We start from the raw sequence: 26,358 nt of genomic DNA on the forward strand, positions 1-26,358 counted from the left end.
GCTTGATGTGTTGGTGGGTCCCTTGGCAATGGGACCAGAACCTATCCTGGGTACATGAACTGGCTTTTTAGAGCCCATTCCCTATGGTGAGATGCCTTACTCAGCCTTGATGCAGCAGGGAGGGGCTGGGTCCGTCCCTAACATGGTATGCTAGCCTGTGTTGACTACCCAAGTGAGTACTTACCCTCTATAAGGAGGGGATGGAGGGAGGTGGGAGGGCAGGAGAAGGGGAGGGAGGGGGAACAGGGGTTTGTATGTAAAATGAAAAAAAAATTTTAAATAAAAAATTTATAAAAAAAAATCACTGCTCTTGAAGAGGACTTGAATTTGGTTTCCAGCACCCACATGACAGCGTTAACTGTATATAATTCCAGTTCCAGTGACATGACAGTTATCTGGCAAGCACAGAACACATGTGGTACATATATACATGTAGGCAAAACATTCATACACATAAAATAGGGGGCTGGAGAGATGGCTCAGTTGTTAAGAGCACTGGCTGCTCTTCCAGAGGTCCTGAGTTCAATTCCCAGCAACCACATGGTGGCTCACAACCATCTATAACAGCATCTGATGCCCTCTTCTGCTATGCAGGCATACATGCAGATACAGCACTTAAATACATTAAAAAAAAATCCACCTTTTTATTTTGTTTTTGTTTTTTGTTTTTTGAGACAGGGTTTCTCTGTAGCTTTGGAGCCTGTCCTGAAAGTCACTTTATAGACCAGGCTGGCCTTGAACTCACAGAGATCCACTTGTCTCTGCCTCCCGAGTGCTGGGATTAAGGCATGTGCCACCACCGCCTAGCAAAATAAACTTTTTTTAAAAAATGAAATAAAACAAAAAAATGTTTTAGAATCTTTAAAACAAAAAAGGAAACTAGAGAAGGATCTACAAAGACTGACTGCCTAGTGAAATCTATGGTTACTGTGATATCCATGGCTTCAAAATGGACTAGTGGGAACAGGCCTTAACTTATAGTGTGTGTGACAAATAAATGCAAGAAGGGATATCTAGAACTTTTGAGGTCTTATAAGAAGAGTCAGAAAACTGAGATATGATCAGTGGGATGGGGGAGGGAGAAAGTGGCTTATATTTTTAAAACATGAGTTTGTTTATTTATGGTGGTATTATTAACGAGAATCTCCTTCATAGACTTCTATGTTTGAATGCTTGGTCCCAATTCATGGAACTATTTGGGAGGGATTAGGAGGTGTGGCCTTGCTGGAGGAGATGTGTAAAAGCCCACCCCAAGCCCAGTGTCACTCTCTGACTGTAGATCAGGATTTAAAACCCTTAGATACTGCTCCAGCACCATGTCTGTCTGTTTCCTGCTATGATGATCATGAACTAACCCTCTAAACCAGTGGTTGTCAACCTTCCTAATACTTCAACACTTTAAGTTCCTCATGTTATGGTGCCCCTAACCATAAAATTATTTTTATTAACACATCATAACTGTAATTTTGCTACTGTTATGAATTGCAATGTAAATAAATATCTGATATGCAGGATATCTGATATGTGACCTCTATGAAAGGGTTTTTTGACTTCCAAGGGGTCTTGACTTACAGGTTGAGAAACATTGCTCTAAACTGTAAGCCAGCCTCTAATTAAATGCTTTCTTTTATAAGAGTTGCCTTTGTCATGATGTCTCTTCACAGCAATAGAACCACAACCAAGACACTATTATAATAGGTAATGCCTTTTAGATGACTGAAAATTGCATATAAAAATAGTGTGAAAACTTGTTGCTGTGTGGTGGCGCACACCTTTAATCCTAGCAAACAGGAGGCAGAGGCAGGGGGATCTCTGTGAGTTTGAAGCCAGTCTTGTCTACAGAGTGAGTTCCAGGACAGCTAGGGCTACAGAAAAACGCTGTCTTGGAAAAAAAATGTTCCCTCTACTTCTGATTCCCATTTGTTCTTCACAGGTAACTTTTATTTCTTATATATTTGCCAATTGCCAATGCTTTCTGTCTTTGTCTTTTTTTTTTTTTAACCAGAGCTGAGGACAAAACCCAGGGCCTTACGCTTGCTAGGCAAGCGCTCTACCACTGAGCTAAATCCCCAACCCCTCTGTCTTTGTCTTCATGTATGTATAATAAATGTTGTTTGTATGTTTTTTATATACAAATCAGACTGACATATACTGATCTATTTATTTATTTATTTTGCTGTTTTGAGATAGGGTCTCTTTTGACCAACTTGGTGTTGGGCTCCAGTGACCCTCCTGATTCATTGTCCCTGAGTACTAGGACTTCTGCAGATATGTACCTTCCACACTTCTTATTAGTTATTCTATTAATAAGTAATAAGTCATTATTAAATGAAACAATATATACCTTCAACCCTATCTATAGGATGAAACTCCATAAGTGGAATGAGCCTAAAAGGTACACATTTGCAATATTGATAGATATCCCTCAATTTTAGACTTTTTTTTTTTTGGTTTTTCAAGACAGGGTTTCTCTGTGTTGCTTTGTGCCTTTCCTGGAACTCACTATGTAGACCAGGCTAGCCTTGAACTCACAAAGATCTGCCTGGCTCTGCCTCCTGAGTGCTGGGATTAAAGGCATGAGCCACCACTGCCCGGCTTCAATTTTAGACTTTTAATAACCAGAAAGGTAAACAGTAGTGTCCTATTGTCTTAAGGATGAGAAAGTGTATTAGTATGCCATAGAAAGGAAGCCTGATAACGCAAGAGAAAAACAGCGTTATTAGCTCAAGGCACGGGGAACTGCTGTATCAGTGATTCATTTAGTTAATGGTTGTAGGAAAACATTGGGTGCATTTTGGGTGTTGAATCAAGTGCAGGTCTCTTCTGATTGTTTTTATTTTTCAGGTAAAAAAGTCAAAGTTGTTTGAGGGGAGAAGAGGTATTGAAATTTGAAAGAAAAGATATGAATTTCTTAAAGTGAGAGAAGTAGTTGCCAAGGAAGTGGAGGATTGTTGGGCAGCTCTGAAGTGAGTTTTAAAGGACAAGGTACTGCTATATATGAAGAAGACGGCCTCATTAGGGAGAACTGAGTAAAAGTAAAACGAAAGCAAAAGCATTTACCAAATATATATGAGAAACGTTTTTACATTTGTTTATTTGTTTACATGGGGAGTGAGGGATGACCCTATGTAGCAGTCTGAGGATATCTTTCCAGAGTCAGCTCTTGCCTTCCACCATGCATGTCCCAGGGATTGAACTCAGGTCCCCAGGCACCTTTGCTGGCTGAGCCATCTCACTGGCCCTCAAGTATTCATTAAAAATATTTATAAGGATCGGGGCTGGAAAGAGGGCTCAGTGGTTAAGAGCACTGACTGCTCTTCCAGAGGTCCTGAGTTCAATTCCCAGCAACCACATGGTGGCTCACAGCCATCATAATGAGATCTGGTGCCCTCTTCTGGCTGCAGGAATATATGCAGACAGAATACTGTATACATAATAAATAAATAGATCTTTAAAAATGTTCATGTGAATATTTGTAGCATTTTAGCCAGGCGATGGTGGCACAAGCCTTTAATCCCAGCACTCGGGAGGCAGAGGTGGGAGGATCTCTGTGAGTTTGAGGTCAGCCTGGTCTACAGACTGAGTTCCAGGACAGGCTCCAAAGCAACACAGTAGAAGACTGTCTTGAAAAACAAAAACAAAAACAAAAAAACAAAATTTATAGCGATCTTTTTTTTTTTTTTTTTTTTTGGCAGAGGCACTCCTTCTGAGTGTTGGCTGTGCCTCTTAAAGCAGACCACAAACATAAAACCTACTAGGCACACAAAACTGAAAAAACATAAGGTATTTATTCTGCAAACAAAACTATAAAAGTTCCCATAGGAGCTTTTAAAATGAACTGTTTTAAATTGTTGTGTGTGTGTGTGTGTGTGTGTGTGTGTGTGTGTGTGTGTGTATTTGTGTGTGGGCTGGAGGATGCTGTCTCTGATAACCTGACTAGCTTCTAAAGAAAATGTGCACATAGACAAATTTGCAGTAACATTTAGGTGATCTTGGAACCATAAATTGTGATCCTCCTTTTTCAAATGAAGAACCCCATTTTAAACAGAGCATTTTATATATATCTAGCATATTTTATATGATTTAATTTGTGTACAGTTTTGAATAAGAAATTGCACAGTTGTGTATTGGACAGCCCAACTGAGGCTCACAGTTCTAAATCATATTAACAAAGGTTTAACAAAACTTTGCACAGATAGTTTTCTTGACCTCTTTATCTAGAAATTTCAAAGGCTATTACCATCCATAACTGCAGTAAATTATTGATTCAACAACTGTTTAACTAATATTAGTTGATAGGAGTTATTCAAATTTCTTCAGTTGTCTATACCCTTTTCCTGTCCAGTAATCCAGTTCAGATGTCAGAAAGCTTTTGGTTGTTAAGGGCTTGGATCTGTAGTTTTTAAGTTTTAATTTCTTACTTATTCTTGAAGAAATTAATCTTTTGTTGTTGTTTTTGTTTTCGAAACAGTATTTATCTGTGTAACAGCCCTGGCTGTCCTGGAACTCTCTTTGTAGAGCAGTCTGGCCTCCAGAGGTCAGCCCTCCTCCCCGCCCCCCAGTGCTGGGAGTAAAGGCACCACTGCCCGGGGTTAAATTAATGCTTTTGAGCCATTTCTTCGCTTTTTTCCCCATTTTTCTTTTTTTTCTTTTCTTTTCTTTTTTCTTTTTTCGAGACAGGGTTTCTCTGTGTAGTTTTAGAGCCTGTCCTGGAGCTCACTCTGTTCCCAGGCTGGCCTCGAACTCACAGAGATCCACCTGGCTCTGCTTCCCGAGTGCCGGGAGTAAAGGCGTGCACCACCACCACCCGGCTCATTTCTTCGTTATAAAAGTCATGATTTTAAAAACAAGAACAAACAAGAAAATGCATTTAGAATTTCTTTCGAAATTTGGAAGGGAAGTTGATAACATTTTCTTATTCAAAGCTGGAAATTCATAGTACAAACCTAATCTCGAAGTGTTTTGTCCTAAAATAGGACCGGTAGCGTCTCCTCAGACGCCGGAGAAGCTTCTTGTGATTGGGCAGCGTGCGTCCGTCAAGACGCCGGAAGGCCACCTAATTGGTCCGCACAGTCCACTGTCGGCGGCTTTTCTCTCGCCCAAGGCCTTCAGCCGCTTCTCTTTCTCTAAGCGAGCCTTCCTTTCTGGTGGCTGGAGCTGCTAGTCCGGAGGGAACGGCCTGAGCGAGGCGAGGTAACTGCACAGGCGTCAGCGTGGGGAGCGGCCGGCCTGGACATGGGTGGGGCAGGGCTGAGCCCGGGTTCGAACTACTTTGCCGCCGGGCCCCTGGACTCCCGCTTTCCTCGGGCCTTTCTTACTTCCCGCGAGACTCCGCGCGCCCCCCTCAGTACGTCCCTCCTCACTGCGCCCCTCCCCAGCCCCATCTTCCACGGCCCCGCCTCCTCCCCGCCCTTCTCGCCGCTCCTCTCCTCTGGCCCCGCCCTCCTCACGCACCCCCCCCCCATCTGGCTCTGCCTTCTCTGCCCCCTCCTCCCAGCTCTGCTTGTCTCCTAAGCTCCGCCCCGCCCTGCTCTGCGCCCCCCCCCCCCCCCAGCCCTGTCCTCTTCACTGCCCTACCTTCTTGGAACACTCCTCCCAACCCTGCCCTCCTCCTTCCTGCCTCTTCTGCAAGCCTATCCCTGGCCCTGCCTATCTCACTGCCTTCTGTCTCCTTAGCCCTGCCCTCTTCCTGATTCTCCACCTTAAGCTTACTGTCCCCACCTAAGGTTTACCTTCTGCTCTGCGCAACATAGTATTGTTCTCTCTGCCAGAATGCAGGCCTTCCTCACCTCAGCAGTTCAGCCTGCTCAGCACACTACTCTCCTGATCCATTGCACATCTCTGGTTCCTCTGGTGCATCCCTGTCAAAGAGGTCTTTTTTTTTTTTTTTAAGTTTTCTTCCCCTCGACCTGCACAGTACTCTGTCTTGACTATTGGATTCCTGCTCTGTGGGAGAGAGGCACATTGTAGTAGTGTAAAAGCCACGTGTTAAGTTTCTCCTGAAGCATGGTGTTTGTATGCTTAGAGGAAGGGCTGCTTTGTATTTTTTCATTCTTTCCGTGTGTGTGTGTGTGTGTGTGTGTGTGTGTGTGTGTGTGTGTGTATGTGTATGTGTGTAGGGAGGTTATGGAACTGAGTTTCTCTTTCTAGCACTGGCTGCCCTGGAATTCCCACTGTAGACCAGGCTGGCCTTGAACTCACAGAGATCTGCCAGCTTTTGCCTCCTGAGTGCTGGGATTACAGGCGTGTGCCATCATGCCCAAGGTATTCTTTTTTTTCTAGTCATTCCTGCCGGGTCCTCAAACAGACTTTTAAGGAGCTGAACTTTCCCCAAAATAGCTGGGCCTTCTTTAAACATTTGGTTATTGTTTAGATCTTGTCATGGAGACTTGCTTTAGCTGGTCAGAATTGGTCCAGCTTGAGACGTATATCCAGGCTTAGTGAGGCAGAAGAGTGAACAACTATACCCTTGGTGGTCCTTTTGATGTTTCCCCAGTTTGTTAGCTAGCAGTCTTAAAACTAAAAGCACACGTGAATAGAAACCAGTGTGCTCTTACCCAGTGCACACAATTACACAGGAACACAGCTCTAGGGATCTGTTAGCAGAACCTGTTGTTGAGCCTTGGTTTTGCCTTCTATAATAGAAGCCTGTAATATGTAAATGTAAACTGTGGCATAGAGCTAGGGTTGAGGTTTGTTGAGATTCTGCTGATGAGAACACTTTAGATTCCTGTGAGTTATTGGATGTCAGCATGAGTGCACCTTGTGTGGTTCAGATTCATGCCCTTGCTCAAGCTGGAAAGAAATCCCTGATACATTGCCGTCTTAGGAACCATGACAACTCTGGATGATAAACTGCTGGGGGAGAAACTGCAGTACTACTACAGCACCAGCGAGGATGAGGACAGTGACCATGAAGACAGAGACAGAGGCAGTGGAGCCCCGGCCAGAAGCTCCACACCTGCAGAGGCTGAGCTGGCAGGTGAAGGCATTTCAATCAATACAGGTACTGGAAAGCTCCATGCTCTGGAAACTGACACAAAGTGGGCCTGTAAAGTGTGCATCCACTGGAAACTTCTGCTCTCTGTTGTCCAACTCCAGTCCCACTTCAGAGACAACACAGTGTTGGCATTCATTGTGCTTGCTTCCATCCCTCCTCTGTGCAGCACAGATCTGTGTGCATGGCAGCATGGCAGGGAACAGGCTGGACTGGGTTTCAGAATCCATAAGTCATACATGGGAGTAGACTGGTAGGATTAATTCCTAGTAATGGTATATATACACCGTTGGTTTTTTTAAATTAAAATCTATTATTATTGTATATGTATGGTCAGTGTGAGTGGGCATATGTTCCAAAGTGCCAGTATGGAGATACAAGGACAACTTTTTGGAGTTGGTTCTCCCACCTTTGCAGTTAAATTCCAGGAAATTTCCTCAGGCTCCAGGCTTGGACTGCAGGTCCTTACCTTCTGAGCCACCTTAGTGGCTCTTACACTGTGGTGTATTGTTTTTAGGTTTTTTTTTTTTTTTTTGAGACAGGATTTCTCTGTGTAGCTTTGGAGCCTGTCCTGGAACTCATTCTGTAGACAAGGCTGGCCTTGAACTCACAGAGATCCACCTGCCTCTGCTTCCCAAGTTCTGGGATTAAAGGTGTGCACCACCAACGCCCGCTGTTTTTAGTTTTTAACTTTGTATTTCTGGGAGTTGAACTGAGGGCTTTGTTCATGCTATGCAAGTGCTCTACAACTGAGCTACACCCCCAGTCCACTATAAGTTGAGGTGCTGCTTAAGAGTCCAGAAAGCAATACAATATTTTTCCTTCCACTTTTTCCCTTCTGTGTTAACAACTTTCTAGATTGGTGCCTTCTTGTTGGATTAGAAATAGCCATTTTTGTTTTCTTTTTAGAGATGAGAGTCTCACTGTGTTGCCCCGGCTTGCCTTGAACCGAACTCAAATGATCCCCCATCCTCAGCTTTCTAGTAGGGATTTCTAGCATACTCGTGGTATGTACCACTATGCCTAGCTTGTCATTGTTTTTGTTTTTGATTTTTTCTTCCCTAATATATTTGGAGTATCATTCATGTCAAGAAATGTAGAATTTTCTTATCCTGCCCCGTCTTACCTTTTGGTACTACAGATCAAATCCAGGGCATTGTGAGTGCTTGGTCAGTATTCTCTAAGCTGAACTACATTCCCAGCCCTTGGTTTTTGGAGAAGGATCTTATTATAGCTCAAGCTGACCATGAACATGTAATCTTCCTGTTCCTGTGGAATGCTTGCATTGCAGGCATGGGCCATCAAGCTCTGTCCAGAATTACCTTCCCTTCCTAAATGTGTCTTTATTTACCTTTGAGTAGATGAATCATACTTTATACAGTGTTGGATATTAGGCTGGCCATTTAATTCTTGCAAACTATGTTGTAGTAAACCTCATTGTATGTAGAACATTCTGCCTTGTGTAAGGGTGTATGGAGGCTCCTGCTGTGTCGTAGATAGAGCAAGCTTCATACAGATGTAAGTTTTACAGATGTCAGCTTCTTGGTTTGTTTGCCCTCCTCAGGTCCGAAAGGTGTCATCAATGACTGGCGCCGCTTCAAGCAGTTGGAGACAGAGCAGAGGGAGGAGCAGTGCCGGGAAATGGAGCGGCTGATCCAAAAGCTGTCTATGACCTGCAGGTCCCATCTGGACGAAGAGGAGGAGCAACAGAAACAGAAGGACCTCCAGGAGAAAATCGGTGGGAAGGTGATGGCATCTTCATACACTTCCCTGGCTGGTGGAAGTGGGCTTGGTGAGAGGGGAGGAAGCTGGATTTGACTTGCAGTGCAGGGCAAAGGGGAGAGTCCTGTCATAACTCAGGTGCATCTGGGCTTGGCTAAATAAGGTCATTACCTTTCCCCAGGGTTCTGCAGGTCAAATATCCATCTTAGAGATTGGCCTGTTGAAATTGTGGAGTCTGTCTTATTTTCTTAATCATATTCATGAGCATTTATTTTGTGGAAGCAGTACAGTAGAACAGACATTCCAGGAAATATTTGAGCCCAGGTCTCTGACACCTCCTTATCAGTATTAAAGGTCTTTCTTGTCCCCTCTGACCAAGGAAGAAATGTCCAGGAGTGCCTAAGATCAATTAGCTGTGGCTTAAATATCAAGCACAGGCCAGTGAGGAGGCTCAGTGGGGAAAGGTGCTTGCTGTGCAAGCTGGTGACCTGAGTTCAATCCCCAGAACCTGTGTAAAGGTGGGAGGAGAGAACAAGATCTACTGTGCTGTCTTCTGACCTCTACCTGCATACTATAGCACATGCACCCACACATTTACATGTGTGTACACATGCATTCATTGCACATGTATGCATATACACACACAATAATCGTAAATTGACATTTAAAAATATCAGCCAACATGAGGGTACAGATAAAGCATTAAGCCAAGAGTTTATCATTTGACTGGGGAATGATTTTACGACATACAACCTGGACAAAAGCTGTATCGTTAGGTTGGCCAGGCAAGACAGCCCCAGGTTAGAGTGGTGGGAAGAACACTGGTAATAAGACAGAGTTCAGAGGGCGCTGATTAATTATGACACAGTGCTGACTCAGTGTTCTGCACCGGTGTGGTCCCTGGTTACCACCCCTAGTGTATACAACATTAGGCAGAAGATGTCTGTCGACTGGATGGTCTGGAGCAGTGATCCCCTCCCCATCTTCCATTTGGTGTAGTGGGCCAATTCTTTTCAGACAATCATATAGGATTGTGAGGTTGGGTTCAGGCCAATGGAGAAAAGACACAGCCACAATCTGAGTTAGAATAAAAAACGGGGCTGGAGAGATGGCTCAGTGGTTAAAAGCACTGGCTGCTCTTCCAGAGGTCCTGAGTTCAATTCCCAGCAACCACGTGGTGGCTCACAACCATCTATACTGGGATCTGATGCCCTCTTCTGGCATAAAGTTGTACATGCAGATAGAGTATTCCTATGGATAAAATAAATAAATCTTTAAAAAAAAAAAAAAGAATAAAAAACAAATTCGAACAACTTGGAGGTGCTGGTGAGATTGCCCTACTGATCAACCTGCTCAGCTGAGATCCATTTGGGAGAAGTTTTAGAAGCCTATAGTCTGCAGTCTGAGGAAACAAGATCAGCTGAGGAGTTGATGAGCGAGCAAAACTCGACCTGAGAACGAAAGAGAAGGTATCACCCAGCCACCGAACCAGATCACCAGAATCATAAGCCCACTATGCACCAACTGGGAACAGGTAAGGCCCCATCTCTGGTCCGGCAGACCAAGTCTCTACCCCCTAGGCCCCAGCCAGTGGAGCCCCAGGAACCAGACAGCTATCTTTTCCTGCTCCCTCACCAACAAAACAAAACAAACAAACAAACAAAAAATTGGAAGAAATCAAAGAAAGCCAAGAAAAAGTAATTAAACATATGAAAGAAACAGTTCAAGATTTGAAAATTGAAATTGAGACAATAAAAGAAGACTGAGGGAATGCTGGAAATAGAAATTCTGACTAAACGATCAAGAACTACAGATGCAAGCATAACCAACCAAATGCAAGAGATGACATTTGAAGACACAATAGAGAAAATAGATTCGTCAGTCAAAGAAAACACTAAAGCTAAAAAAGTTGTAACACAAAACGTCCAAGAAATTTGGAACACTATGAAAAGAGCAAACCTAAGAATGATAGGGATAGAAGAAGAAGACCAACTCAAAGGCACAGAAAACATATTCAACAAAATCATAGAAGATACAAGAAGGTTACAGAACACCAAATAGGCTGGATCCAAGAAGATGTCTGTCAGGAAAGCTGACTGTAGCACACTGTGCCTGCTGCTCACAGCCATTGAGCAGAGAGACCAGAATGAAGCGACAGTCATGAGATTGGAGAGATTCTGTCCCTGACCGGTTGAGTTGCCTATAGTAGACCAGAACTGGAAGCTGTGTGCTTGGCAGAAATGAGGCTGGGAGTAAGTTAAGTATGACATATGTATACGGAAACATGAGGAAATTTTTTTTCTTTTTAAGACAGGGTCTCACTGTGCTGGCCTAGACTCACTATGTAGACCAGGCAGTGGATCACAGAGATCCACCTGTCTCTGCCTCCTAAGTGCTGGGATTAAAGGTAGTATTGTTAACATTAATTAGAGACAAAAACAGGTTATGAGATACCCACAGCTGCAGCTACAGAAGCAAGACAACTACAGCCAGTTGACTAACAAATAAAAAAAAGCTGGGCCTAGTAGTACATGGGAGGCTAAGATGGGGGATTGGTAGTTTGTGTACCAGGCCAGCCTGTTCTACATAAGGAAACCATGTTTTTTTTTTTTAAAAAAAAAAGGAAAAACAACAACAAAAAACAACCAAAGGAGGCTGGAGAGCTGGCTTACTGGTTAAGAGCACATGTTCTTGTAGAGGACCTGGGTTTGATTTCTAGCACCTGCATAGTGGTTCACAGCCATCTATAATTCTAGTTCCAGGAGATCTGGTACCCTCTTCTGATCTCCAAAGGCACCAAGCACTCATTTGGTATACATAGATACGTGCAGGCAAAACACTTGTACATAAAATGAATAAATCTTTAAAAAAAAAGAAGAAAGAAAACATTTAGAGTTTGTGCCCTGTGGATGTATGAGCAGAGCAGCAATGAGGTGTGTTCCTTTGGAAGAGTAATGTGTTGTCTTTTCAAAAGGGAAAGTGGCTAAAAGAGCACTTGCTGAGACAGACAGAAAGTGTCCATCAGAGAACTGATTCGTGACGCTGCCTGTTTTGGAATGAGGGGCAATATGATATTGTAGTTGAAAACCTGAGTTTCTAAAATCCAGTTTAAGGGCCTAGAGCGATGACTCAGTGGATAAGAACGGGCACTGCTGTTACAGAGACCCCAGTGTGGTTCCGGTTTAAACTGTCTGTAACTCTAGCTCCTGGAAATCTTGACACCTTCTTAACTATGCAGGCACCTGCTCTCACATGCACTAACCGCCCCCATATACATATAATTAAAAATAATAAAAATAAATTTTTAAAAAGTCCAGTTTGAATCCTAGTCTTGTACTTTTTATGCTTCTGTGAATTTGTGCAAATAATGTAAAGTCTTGGGGTTAAACCTACATTTACAAAATGGGGTTATTAAAGTTCTTTCTATGAGATTAACTTGAGAATTCAGTGATAGGTGAATTCAAGGGTGATGGCATGGGCAAGTAGTCCTAATTACTTGGGAGGCCATGGCAGAGCTAGTCCAGGCAACATAATAAGACCCTGTTTTAATGAGAGGTGGGAAAAAAGACATTCTTGGGCCCCACATGGTAGGAAAGAACTAACTTCATAGGAGCACCATGGTATGGGCATGCCCCCTGAATGTAATAGTAATTGAAAAACTTTCAGGAGGGTCAGGAAAGATGATTCAGCTGTTAAAATTGATTTTTACAGATAACTCAGGTTTGGTTCTCAGCACCCATGTGTTGGCTTGAAACCTCTATAACTTCAGCTCCAGGGGATCCAGTGCCCTCTTCTGGCTTCCACAGTCACCAGCATGCACATGGTACACATGTAACACACCTCTAGACATAAAATTTTTTTGTTTGTTTTGTTTTTCAAGACCGGTTTCTCTGTGTAGTTTTGGTTTTGGTGCCTGTCCTGGATCTCATTCTGTATACCAGGCTGGCCTTGAACTCACAGAGATCCGCCTGGCTCTGCCTTCACCACCTGGCATAAATTTTTTTTTAAATTTTAAAAGCGAGAGAAATGACATAATATGCATAAGACATTAACATTATTAACTGAAAGTGCCGCATGCATTTCAGTACAGGGTACATCTCCACATTGACTAAATTTCGTGTCTGTCTTTGTTACCGGCTGGTTTTCCTGCAGATGACTCTGAAGGAGTTTGCTACCATGGACAAGAACCTGGATGACGAAGAATTTCTGCAGCAGTACCGGAAGCAGAGAATGGAAGAGATGCGGCAGCAGTTTCATAAAGGGCCTCAGTTTAAGCAAGTTTTTGAGATCCCCAGTGGAGAAGGGTTTTTAGACATGATTGATAAAGAACAGAAAAGCACCCTTATCATGGTTCATATTTATGAAGATGGCATCCCGGGGACTGAAGCCATGAATGGCTGTATGATCTGCCTTGCCACAGAGTACCCGGCTGTCAAATTCTGCCGAGTGAGGAGCTCAGTTATTGGGGCCAGCAGTCGTTTTACCCGGAATGCCCTTCCAGCTCTGCTCATCTACAAGGCGGGTGAATTGATTGGCAATTTTGTTCGCGTCACTGACCAGCTGGGGGAAGATTTCTTTGCTGTAGACCTTGAAGCTTTCCTACAGGAATTTGGATTGCTCCCAGAAAAGGAAGTCTTGGTGCTGACATCTGTGCGAAACTCTGCCACCTGTCACAGTGATGACAGCGATCTGGAAATAGATTGAACTGATAATCTAGTTCCATAGCTATGTCATTGTTTGGGCTGGAGGACACATGTCTGTATTTATTTCTGTCTTTCCTGCATCTTCTGGCTTGACAGCTGTTCTTTGTAATCTCGTTTAGTATATGGAAAGTCAAGAAATTCTTAGATTAAATCAGAATGCTGACTCACTTGTGGCTAGCAGTAAAGTGATTTTAAATTATATAAACAGGAAACTAGGTTTTTGAGCTGTTTACTTTTCTGGCGTAACATCTCTGTTACGATTCTAGTCAATATTGACATGACACCCTTGAAGGCAATATCTTGAAAATTGTCTTCTGATGACCTCAGAGTTCTACCAGGTATGAGAGTAGAATTCCCAAGTGAGTGTGTTATGTGCAGTATAAATAGTGCATTTCTATAATCACTTGATTGAAAATGATGTTTATTTGTAATCAGACTCATAGCTCTGTTTTTTTTTCTCTCTAGACCCTTCTCCACCAGAGTCTGATTTAGAGGCTTCATACAAGGTTGGGGATGTAGCTCCGTGGTGAACACTGACCTAGCATATACAGGACCCCAAGAGATCTAATTCCCAGCATTTTCAAAAGTAAACAAAATACAAGGTTTCAGATACCTGGGCTGCCATTAGCAGTGGCTGCTGCTGTACGAGTCAGTGGTCCAGACCAGCATGGTCAAGTATGAGCAGGAAGAATGGTTTTTGCTGACTGCTCTCATCAAGCTGAAAGGCAGGCATCCTGTTGATTGACACTGGTGTGGGTAGAGCTTGAAGCTTCAGTAGGAGGACCTTTCTGTTTTGCTCATCAGTGTCTATTGCTGTTACTTAACAAGGTAACTTCTTATTTAACCTAGTTTTTTTTTTTTTTTAAAAAAAAGCTTTTTTTTGCATATTAGAAAAAAATTCATATTTAGTAGAGGAAAATAGGCCAAAATGCAGATGCAAAAATGGCTTAAAGATATATATATATATATATATAATTCTACCACCTAAATACTATGCTTTGGTATATTTCATATGTAGGTGTTTTTTATGTATACAGATGCTTTTGTTTGTTTTTAAATGACATTGGGATCATTCTGAGCATACTGTCTGGTCTTATGGTTACTTACTAACATTTCAGAATTTTTTTCATATTAGTAAATACTCTTCTGTAACATTTTAATAGTCCATTGATAGATATGCTGTAATCTGCTTGGTGGTTATTTTTTAGAAAGATGGCAAACTTTTTTTTATTATGAAAGCTATATGTTCATTGTAGAACATATAATAAAAATTAAGCTGAAAAGGTATTTAAAAGCCATAAAATTTCACTAGTAATAATTCCTGTCATCATTTTTACTGATCTCTTTCTAGCTTTATGTATATATGTATATTTATAAAACTCATTGTTATTTGAACTTTCGTTTCCTTTTGATTATTCCTTAAATTATATGTTCTAGTATCAGGGGAAATGAAATGTAACTTGGAAGTAAAATTAGCATTAGTATTCACAGTTGAGTTTTTTGGTTGCTCAGAAACTAACAGTAAATTAGTCTTGAACATACCTGTTGGATTTAATCAACAAAAACAGAGTGTGTCGTTTTGCTTAACTAAGGAGCTCATTGTGGATGTCAAGAAAATCACTAGGGGCAGAGATGACTGATGTCAGTGTTCTGGTTTATTTCTTCCCAGTCTTTTTAAAAAATCTTTTTAGTAATTTTAATAACATTGACAGTTACTGAATTCTGTAATAGTATATACTAAAATACTTTGGTATGTTATAAAAGAATAAATCTGTGGCTTACGATTCACCGTTTGAATAAACCATACCATGTTGAGCCAGCCCAACATGTTACATATGTTACATGTTACATATTTAAATCACCAGCATTTTGCTAAGGCACTTGACACCTTTGTGATCTGTACTGTGATTTGGATAACTCCTGGTACAGATGTCCAGAAGACTCACTGTGAAAATGGGCAGGCACATTTTAAAATGTTTTTTTCTTCACAAAATTATTTTTTGATAATTTCATATACTGTTTTGATGATGTTCTTCCTCCCACTTCGCTGACCTCCTTTTTCCCCAATAGTTCCTCTTCTACTTTGATGTGTTTTTGGCTTTGTTTTGTTTTGTTTTTTGAGACAGGGTTCCTCTGTGTAGTCCTGGCTGTCCGGGAACTCACTTTGTAGACCAGGCTGGCCTCAAACTCAGAGAGATCCACCTGCCTCTGCTTCCCAAGTGCTGGATTAAAGTCGTACGCCACCATGCCCATCTTATTTTGGGGTTTTAATGGTCCACTGAGTTTAGTTAGGGTTGTTTACATGAACATGAGTGAGGGGTTATTGACTGGATCATGGGTAACTTGCCAGAAACTACACTACTGAAGAAAATGTCTCCCTTCTCTCAGCAACCATTAACTGCTCCTTAGGAAGGGTGGGGGTCTCATGAGCTCCTCTCTCATCCATGATCTCATTTTTTTTCACAATTTCATATATATAAATTTGATCATATTCTCTATTATCTTCTCTTATTTCCTTCACCCTCCCACTGAATCCCTTTGCAGTGAATCCCCTTCTTACTTTCATGGTTTATGTGTATGTGTGAGTGTGTGTGTGTGTGTGTGTGTGTGTGTGTACTTTTTATTGCATGTAATTGCTTATATGAGCATGGGTGGGGGTGTTATTTGCTTGAGTAAGGCAACTTAGTGGCTAATTCCCCCACTTAGCAAACATTAACTGCCTATATCTCCAGAGAGATGGGTAGGACTTAACCAGCCCCTCTCTTATCGATGATGGGATGTTGATAGGCTCAGTTGTAGCTGTAATTCCTCTGGTCCTTCCTTGCCCAGCAGTCTGGACAGATCTCTTCCACCTGTAGTACCATAGCTGCTTATAAATAATTAATCAAAGGTGTATATTAATTACAAACTGTATGGCCTATGGCTCCGGTTTATATTAGCTAGCTCTTTCAACTTAATTCAACTCATTTCTATTAATCTGTTTTGCCATGTGCTTTGTGGCATTACCTGTTCCCTCACATCTTGCTTCTGGTCACAGCTCGAAGAGTCTGCTATGACTCTGTCTTTCTCCTTGTATCTCTGCTTGGATTACCCGCCTGCCTCTAAGCTGCCTTGCCATAGGCCAAAGCAGCTTTATTAACCAATAGGAACAACATATTCGCAGTGTAAGAAAGACATCCCACAGTACCCAGTCTTGGGAAGGTACTGTCATTTCATGGGTCCAACAGTCTGATGTGTCCAGAAGATAACAATTCACAACACTTCTTCCCATCTTCTAGCTCTTACATTCTTTCTGCAATGTTTACTGAGGCTTGGAGGGGTTGATATGGATGTCCTGTTTAAGATAAGCGTTCAACAACCACTCAGCATTTTGACTAGTTACAAGTCTTCATTAACTGGTTTACTATAGACAGGAGCTTCTCTGATCAAGGTTTAGAGCAGCAATAATCTATGGGTATAAACAAATAGTTATGAGGCAGTTTGGCAGCATGATCATTTAGCAAACCAATGGTAGTTAGGGCTTGTGACATCCCTGTCCTGGGCTTTTGACTAAATTTACAGTACTAGGCTTAAATTCCTTCTGTGGAGTTGAGCCTCAAATTCAGTAAGAAAGTGGTTTGTTATTTCAGTAACAGCCATGCCACTATTTCACAAGTGGGCACATCTTGGCTGGCAGTATTAATAACATAACAGTTTGCTTTCTATTGATATTATAAACACAGCACAACTAAAAGCAACTTTGGGGGGGGGATTATTTCAGTTTACAGTTTATAATCTACCACTAAGGGAAGTCAAGACAGGAACCTGGAGGCAGGAACTGAAGTAGGAACACCGCTTACTGGCTTTCTCTTGTTCAGCCTGCTTTCTTATACAACTCAGGGCCACTTTCCCAGGGGTGGCACCACCGATAGTGGCTGGGCCCTTCCACAGTCATCATTAATAAGAAAATGCCACATTGTCTTGTCTATGTCAAATGTTGTTGGTTGTTTTCACTCTTTTGAGGGACCCGCCACCCAGCTCCCAAATAAATCACACACAGAGGCTTATTCTTAATTATGAATGCCTGGCCTAAGCTTGGTTTATTTATTGCTAGCTTTCCTTAACTTTTTCCATTCTCTTATTTCTGTAAATCTTCCTCTTACTCTGTGGCTTGCTGTGTGGCTGTGTGGCTGGGTGGCTGGGTGCTAGAGTTCTCTTATTCTGGCTGCTTCTTTCCTCCCAGATTTCTTCTTCTATTTATTCTCTCTGCCTGCCAGCCCCAACTATCCTTTTTCCTTCCTTGCCATTGGCCGTTCAGCTCTTTATTATACCATCAGGTGTTTTAGACAGGCACAGTAACACAGCTTCACAGAGTTAAACAAATGCAACATAAACAAAAGTACTATATCTTAAAATAAAATTCCACAACACCTACAGGCTAATTTCATGGGGGCATTTTCTCAATTGAGGTTCTGCTTTCCCAAATGACTACAGCTCATGTTGTTACCAAACAAACAACTAATTAGCACAAATAACTTTCCTTCCAGAGCCCATGACCTCCTCAGCTATGGGCTTTTGGCTAGGTTTGAAATAATAGATATGAATTCCCTCCTGTGAAGTGGGCCTTAAATGTAGTCAGTAAGAAGTTGGTTATAACATAACAGTCTTATCTTCCAGGTCATTAGCATAGCATGCAGGGTCCCTAAATTAGAAAGATTTAGGGACCCAGAAAAGTACATTAAAAAAAAACAACAACAACCTATTTTTGTTGGGATGAAAAAATGCAAACAGAATCTTGACTTTTAAGAACAGAATTCTAAAAAAAAAGAATACTAGGAACACACTAGGATGCGATCTCTTAATTGGGTGTAACAAAAATAACAAGGGTATTTTAGAGAATAAGAACACAAAAGCAATGTGGGAGGAAGGATTTATTTTGGCTCACAGTCCAAGGGATACAGTTCAGTATAGTGAGAAGTCATAGCACCAGGTGGCTCTATTGGTAGCAGCATATGGCAGCTGATTGTCATATAGCACTAGTCAGGGAAAAGAGACCTGAGCTAGGTCTGGAACCAGCTATTCCATGTCCTTATGGTGCCGTATCTGCCAGATAAACCTCATATTAGAAGATCCCACAACCTCTCAAATAGTGTTACAAGCTGGGAGCCAACTGTTTGGACAGAAGCCTGGGGGACATTTTTATATCCAAGCCATGACATTCCAGTCTACTCCCCCCCATAGGCCTATGGCCATCATTTATTCTTTCATACATGTGTGTTATGTATTCTGGTCCTCCCCTCCCAGTTTCCTTTTCATTCTCTAAAAACACCCCAACCTCTGCTGTTATAAATCTCTTTTTCCTGTTTACTAATTTTGGTTTTGTTTAGTGTCCCATAGATCTAAATCAGGGGCACCTGTGTGATCCTGAATTTGGAATTACCATCAGAGCCTAGTGGGCTCACCAAGGGATATACAGCTGGATACCCTTCTTTCCCTCTACTGGACTGTGTGTGGCCAGCAGATCAGCAGCACATGGACCCATGAGTTCTGTGGTGGTTTGAATGAGAAATGACCCTCAAGTATTTGACCACTTGGCTCCCATTGGTGGAACTGTTTGGGGTAGGAGGTTTGACCTTGCTGGAAGGAGGTGTGTCACTGGGGTGGGCCTGGCCTAGCTGCCTTGAGGTTTTTTAAGGTTAGAGTCATAGCTCCTGGGACACTGTGCCTTTTGGTTCCTGAGAGACTGATGCACACTCTCAGGCAGTGAAGCATTTAGGCTGCTTTATGTTTCTCTGTATGATTCCTTAGTAGTCAAGGAAGCATAGAAGCTTAATAGGACAATTGGTCTTGGACATTAATCTTGTGTACTCTGTATAGCTTGCAATCTTCGTTGTATCTTGGTAACTACAACTGTCTTGATCCCAGATATTGACATTATCTTCTGTTTCTGATAAAGGTATAACAAGTATGATTGCTTTCAATAAAACAGCAACAACCTCAGTCTTGCTGTGGCCCCTCCAGCCCAAGCCTGGTTTAATTTCTTGCTGCCACGTCAGGTAATAAAAGGCTTGGTAAGTATGCACAGGCTCTTACATTTTTACTTGTTTTTTCTTTTGAGGCAGGATTTCTCTGTGTAGCCCTGGCTGTCCTGGAACTTGCTCTATAGACCGTGCTGGCCTCAAACTCAGAGGCCCACTTGCCTCTGTCTCCCGAATGTGCACTACGACTATGGCTAGGCTTGAGATCTTAAGGTCTCTCACCCTGCTTCTTGCTTGCCGTTTCTTTCTACTTTGTGCTTGTGGTTAAAGATGTAAGCACCCAACTTCCTGCTTCTGCTACCCTGCTTCCCCACCATGATGGAATCTTGTCCCCCAGAACTGTGAGCCATAATAGACTCATTTCATATAAGTTGCTTCAGTTATGGTGTTTTATCACAGAAACAAAAAAGTTGAGGGGGAAAAACAGAGAAGCCACCCATCCCTTCCTACTCCATGTAACTGTGAGGAAGGCCTGACGTCTGTGGACCCAGGGCCAGCATGTACAGCTGCTGTTGAGTTCATGGTTGCCTTGGCCATGTCATGTTAAAAGATGGTATTTCTCAGCAACTCTCACCACCTTCCAGCTCTCACATTTTTCCACTTCCTCTTCCACAATATTTCCTGAGTCTTATGAGGGGAGGTGGTAAAAATGTCTTGTCTGAAGCTGAGCCCTCAGTCACCCTTTATTCTCAGCATCTTGTACAACCAGTACATTTTGTCTCAGATCTAAGAATATTCTCAGGCCTCTTCTGAAGTTCGAGCAGGCTCTTAATTGTGAGCCTCTACAAAAAACAAGTTTGTGTAAATTTCCAATATGCAATGACACAGAGTAACCATCCCTACTCCAAAGAAGAAAATGGGAACATAGCAAGAAAATACTAGACCAAACAAGACTGAACCCAGCATGGGAATACCAGTGCCAATGGTACCACATCTGGCTTATGGGGTGTGGTGGTATTGTTGGTCTTCAAAAGGCTTTGGTAGTCCCACCCTCATGTGTGCTTGTAACACACATGACTCTCACTTGGGCTTGGTCCACTTGTTACTTGTAGTTTCCCTTGGTGACTGTCACATGTTCCTGGCATCTCCTGGTCTTCATCTTCACATCTTTATGTACAGCCACACTCATAAACTACATGCAGGAAATCCAACACTGGTACTGTAGTCCTATTGAGAAAAGTCTTTGTTTATACCCACGTCTCGAAGTGTTTTTTCCCCCTCTACTTGTTTCAAAGTTTCAGGTTTGACCTTTAGAGTCATTGATCTATTTGGGTGGATATTTGAACAGGTGAGAGGTAGGAATCTAGTTTCAGTGTTCCACATCTTTAGCAACCAGGAAAATACAAATCAAAGACATTTCATCTTACTACTTAAGCAGAATGGTTATCACTGAGAAAATAAAAGCAATGCCAAGTGTGGTGCTTCGTACCTATAATCCTAGCACTTGGGAGCTAAGGTACAAACATTGCCATGGACAGCATGGGCTACAGAATGAGACTGGTTTCTTTTTTCTTTTTTTTTTTTTTAAAGAATAGGCCTCTGAAGTATCTCAGTAGGGCATTTAACACCAATGCCTGAGGACCTTAGTTTCATTCCAGTAGTCCACATAATAAAAGCAGAGAATCAGCTCCTGAAATTTGTCATCTGACCTTCATATGCATATCACACACACACACACGCACGCACGCACGCACGCACGCACATGCACACGCATACACACACACATGCACCAACCCCTATTGGTTAAATTATTAAGGCCACTCCACGTAGTTAAAAGGGAGGTTTATTTTGTGGGGTAACTTACAAATGAAGGGGTAGGTTACAGGGTCTGGCAAGGGTATAGCGCAGTCCGGCGGTGTTCTCTGGAGAACTCTGCTCGGTCTACCTCCAGCGTCCAGAGTCCGGGAACCAAGAGACAGAGCTCTTCCCGATCCTTCGTCTTCCGCTTCCTCCTCTGCCCCGCCTTGTGGGCGTGACCATTACCGAAGCCTCAGTGGGGGTTGGAACTTCCAGGCCAATGCTGGGATGGCTACCCACTACATCTCCCCCTTTTGTCTAAATAAGAAAGCTCTAACCTAATACAAGACTATATACAAAGAGATGCTTATCAAATATTGTCTAGGAGTAATGAGGGATAATGACCTAGATAAGTTGGAATTACAATAAGTACAAACAATATCAAGCAAAAAACACATAGTAAAATCCAGGGAAGTCTAGGGCATGGGTAGGTGGCATATTACAAAGATCATTCCAAAAGGTGTCCTATCCTAAAGAACCTGAGTCTAATACTTAATATATCCTATCTAAGATATTATATATGTATATATACTAAGTTGTAACTATAACTGCTAATCTCCAACCTCATCAAAGACCTGAGAAGGAATATAATAATACCTGAGAAATGGGAGAAGGATGCAAGCAACTTTCGGGAGTCTTGCAAGAGTAGACAGAGACAGCTAGCAGCCTGGACAGTCACCTAATGTTTCTCAGCATCGTTGGTGCATTCAAATTGGCTACAGGCCTAGAGTATCTGACAGACCATTTTCAGAAGCAGGAATTCTGAAAGACCATCTTACCCTGTCTTGGCAAAGTATAGTGGTCGCTTTCCTTGTGTCCCGCTTGTCCAGAAAGGACAGCATTTGTACTGTCAGCAGTTGAGGCAAGGGCAGTTCTTTGCCCAGTAGGCCATTTTGTGCCAAGAAGACAAACTTCCAAATGGAAATGTCTTAGAAGCCCAACATTCTCTCGGGAACAAATTGGTGCTGCCAGGAGCAATTGTGTCTCACGTCAACAGAATTCTAAGTTATTTAAATGCCATGTTCTCTAGGTCCATGAAGTGTTTGAAGATTACCTGTCCATCTGACCTATGTATTTATTAATCTGGATGACCTAACTAACATAATTATAGAGATGACAAGCATAGGTGACAATAACTATGTAAGTCTTGTCTACCTAAACAACCTAAGGACTAAGCTTCCTATAAATAAGGCAAACAGTCTGTAAGCAAATGCACAGTAAAAGGACAATGACTTTAAATTGTGACAATACACAAAATATCTTTAACAGAGGTAGGAATGTATAGTGCAATATGCAATATGATAATAATCCTAAATATATATCAGTATACAGAATATCTTAAACAGAAGTAGAACATACATACAGTATGACAGATATAAATTCACATTTGTATCAATATACAAATATTTCACATAAGAGTAAAAATATATGTACAATATAACAAACATCGTTCTGTTTTTGTATCAATATACAAATTATCTTAAATAGGAATGTAAAAAGTTTATATTTGTATCAACATATAAGAATTCATAACAGTGCAAAGGCTGGTATATTACTAAATTTGTTTACTAATGTATATGACAGTCTACCATAATATCTTATACCTATCCATTCCATTTCTTCTTTTCCCTTTTTTTTTTTTGAGACATATTTTCTTTCCTTAAGGAGAGTACTGAGTTTAACAGTTTCTTCCACCCCCAACCCTAGAACCATTATCCATAACCCTGAGAAATATGAAACCTTAGGGAGAAGGGGCGTCGTTTTCTTAGAATTGCTTCCTGCTGTTTAGGAAGCGATGGTTTCTCTGTTGGGTATTGTGAGAAAGCTCAGATAGTTAAATCTCAGTTAGACTAACTGTAGATTCTGCAGCAACTCTCAGAGTAATGGGTAAGATTGTCTGAAATTTTGGCAAGAAGTGTAATATGATGATGATTACCATGGCATCATTCTGGATTGGGTAGAGTTGTTGTTGTTGGGGCCCCATCTTCCTTCTGGAGACTTCAGAGATTGCTATTGGAAAAAACTTATTTTTTTATCAGAATGGAAGGTTTGGATTTAAAGATGTCATGACATGTAAGAAAGGATTCCAAGAAATCAAGAGTAAGCATGGAGAGAATTAGAATCTTGAAGATAATGGTCCCTTATAATTGGTTTCCTTCTGTCTCACACCAGAGGGCTCTTCTGATATGGGACTGAAGAATCTCTCAACCTTTTCTTTTATCAATATTCTTGGGTTTAGAGAAGGAGTGAGCCAGTTCCATCTCCAAATCCAGCTTGGTTTATAATTAAATTGGAACCACAACTATTCTAGATTGATAGAGATATAGATGTTAGACAGTGATATCTTACCCTGTGTAGATTGGTACCAATAGATTCTTTCTTTCTGCTGTAAACATCTGGATATCCAAGGCCTTATGATTTCTGGAAGATGGGTATTTCCATTATCCTGGAAAGACAAAAACAGAACCCTACCCCAACCTTTGATTGTTAATTTTTTCTTACAACCTGAAGAGATGTCACATTGGTGGATGATCTTTTACTTCTCCTCATCAAGGGGTTTCTCCTGTTCGAATCGAATTTTTATTAATTTTGTTGGTATCCATAGCTTTTCTTCTCCTGTAGAAACGAAAGCAAAACCCCTTCCCCAACGTAGGACATATCCAGGTTTCCATTCTGAGGTCAACACATCTTTGAAATAAACCGGTTGGTTTAGCTCAGGAGTTTTGTCTGTCGTCCAATGTCTCTCTGCAGCTGTTGTTCCTTTCTCATCAGCATTGAGAAAATTCAAGGTTAATAAAGCACTATGCAATCTATTTCTAGGAGTCATTGTTACCTGTTGCTGTTTATTTAGCATATCCTTTAAAGTTCGATTGGATCTTTCTATGACTGCTTGGCCTGTGGGATTGTGTGGTATACCTGTAACATGCTTTATATTGTAATAAGCAAAGAACTGTCTCATTTTATTGGAGACATATGCTGGGGCATTGTCTGTCTTAATTTGTACAGGTATTCCCATGATGGCCATAACTTCTAATAGGTGTGTAATCACAGAATCAGCCTTTTCAGAACTCATAGGAGTTGCCCACTGAAATCCTGAATAGGTGTCAATGGTATGGTGTACATACTTTAATCTTCCAAATTCTGCAAAATGAAACACATCCATCTGCCAAATTTCATTTCTTTGTATACCCTTTGGATTGCTTCCTGCAGGTAATGGAGTTTGGTTATAGAAGGAACAAGTAGGACATTTTTTCACAATATCCTTAGCTTGTTGCCAAGTAATGGAGAAATCCTTCTTCAAACCTTTGCTATTTACATGGTGTTTCTTATGAAATTCTGAGGCTTCTAGCACATTACCTATTAGTAACTGATCAATCTCATCATTACCTTGTGCTAGAGGTCCTGGCAGACCTGTATGGGATCTGATATGTGTTATATATATAGGATGTTCCCTTTTTCTGATGATTTCCTGCAATTGTATGAATAATGAAGTTAATTCTGTATTATCAGGAATAAATTCAGCAGTTTCAATGTGTAAAACAACTCTCTCTGCATATTGAGAGTCAGTGACTATATTGAGGGGTTCTGTGAAGTCCATCAGTACCATAAGAACGGCATACAGTTCTGCCTTTTGTACAGAGCTGTATGGACTTTGTACTACTTTACTTAAGTCTCCTGATTTGTATCCTGCTTTCCCTGATTTATTTGCATCTGTATAGAATGTGAGGACTCCAGAAATTGGCTTGTGTCGTACAATGTGAGGAAGGACCCATTCAGTCTTCTTTATGAATTCTATTCTCTTGCTTTTGGGATAATGGTTGTTAATCTCTCCCAAAAAGTTACTGCAGGCTCTCTGCCAGTATTCATTATCTTTCCATAGTGACGAAATTTCCTCATTAGTTAAAGGTACTACAATTTCTGCTGGGTCCATTCCTGTCAACTGACGAAGTCTTAATTTACCTTTTTGAATCAAATCAGAGATCTTTTCTATATAAGTCTTTAATTTCTTATTTGGTTTACGTGGTAGGAATATCCATTCCAATATAATATCTTCCCTCTGCATCAAAATACCTGTGGGGGAATGTCTGAAGGGGAATATGACAAGAATACATTTAAGTTCTGGATCCACACGATCCACATGTGCTTCTCGAATTGTCTTTTCTACTAGAGCCAATTCCTTCTCAGCTTTGGCTGATAATTCTCTTGGGCTATTTAATTCTTTGTCCCCTTCTAGAGTATTAGCCAAATTTTGTAGTCCATCTTTGGGTATTCCCATGATACCCAGTAAGTTGGAAATGCTTCCTAACAACTTTTGAAAATCATTAAGAGTCTTTAATCGATCTCTCCTCAGCTGTACCTTTTGGGGTCTAATTTTTTGTAACTCTATCTTATATCCTAAGTAATTAATAGAATCTCCTCTTTATATTTTTTCAGGAGCAATTTGCAGTCCCCAGCGAGGCAAAACTTTTTTTACTTCTTCAAACATGCTTTCTAATGTGTCTAACTTTGGATCTGCTAATAGGATATCATCCATATAGTGAAAAATTATGGATTGTGGAAACTTTACACGAATTAACTCCAATGGTTTTTGCACAAAGTATTGGCATAAGGTAGGGCTGTTTAACATTCCCTGTGGGAGGACCTTCCATTGATATCTCTTGACTGGCTGAGAATTGTTATAATTAGGAACTGTGAAGGCAAATTTTTCTCCATCATTTTCTTGTAAGGGTATGGTAAAGAAACAGTCTTTTAAGTCAATAACTATTATAGGCCATTCTTTGGGTAGCAGAGAGGGCAAGGGCATCCCAGTCTGTAGGGAGCCCATTGGCTGAATTACTTTATTAATAGCTCTCAGATCTGTCAGCATTCTCCAATTACCAGACTTTTTTTTAATAACAAATACAGGAGAATTCCAAGGGCTGGTAGATTCTTCAATGTGTTGAGCATTTAACTGCTCTTGAACCAGCTGTTCTAAAGCTTGTAGCTTCTCTTTTGTCAAAGGCCACTGTCCAACCCAGACAGGTTTATTAGTTAGCCATTTTAAAGGTAAGGCAGTTGGTACTTCTGAGAGTTCAACAGCAGTTGTGCTCTGTTTGTGTACAGCCTGAATGGTTGGTGACTG

The 26,358-nt window shown here is 41.4% G+C and overlaps 1 protein-coding gene across 1 annotated transcript; it reads left to right on the top strand.

The window, feature by feature from the left end:
* Positions 1-4,985: 4,985 nt before the first annotated feature.
* On the top strand, positions 4,986-15,507 carry Pdcl (phosducin like). Its single transcript, XM_036185793.1, has 4 exons — positions 4,986-5,193; positions 6,830-7,006; positions 8,562-8,743; positions 12,872-15,507. The coding sequence occupies exons 2-4, from the start codon at positions 6,835-6,837 to the stop codon at positions 13,421-13,423; spliced, it is 906 nt and encodes a 301-aa protein (XP_036041686.1). The 5' UTR covers positions 4,986-5,193; positions 6,830-6,834; the 3' UTR covers positions 13,424-15,507.
* Positions 15,508-26,358: the final 10,851 nt, after the last annotated feature.

Source organism: Onychomys torridus, chromosome 4, assembly GCF_903995425.1.
Source record: "Onychomys torridus chromosome 4, mOncTor1.1, whole genome shotgun sequence".
NCBI lineage: Eukaryota > Metazoa > Chordata > Mammalia > Rodentia > Cricetidae > Onychomys > Onychomys torridus.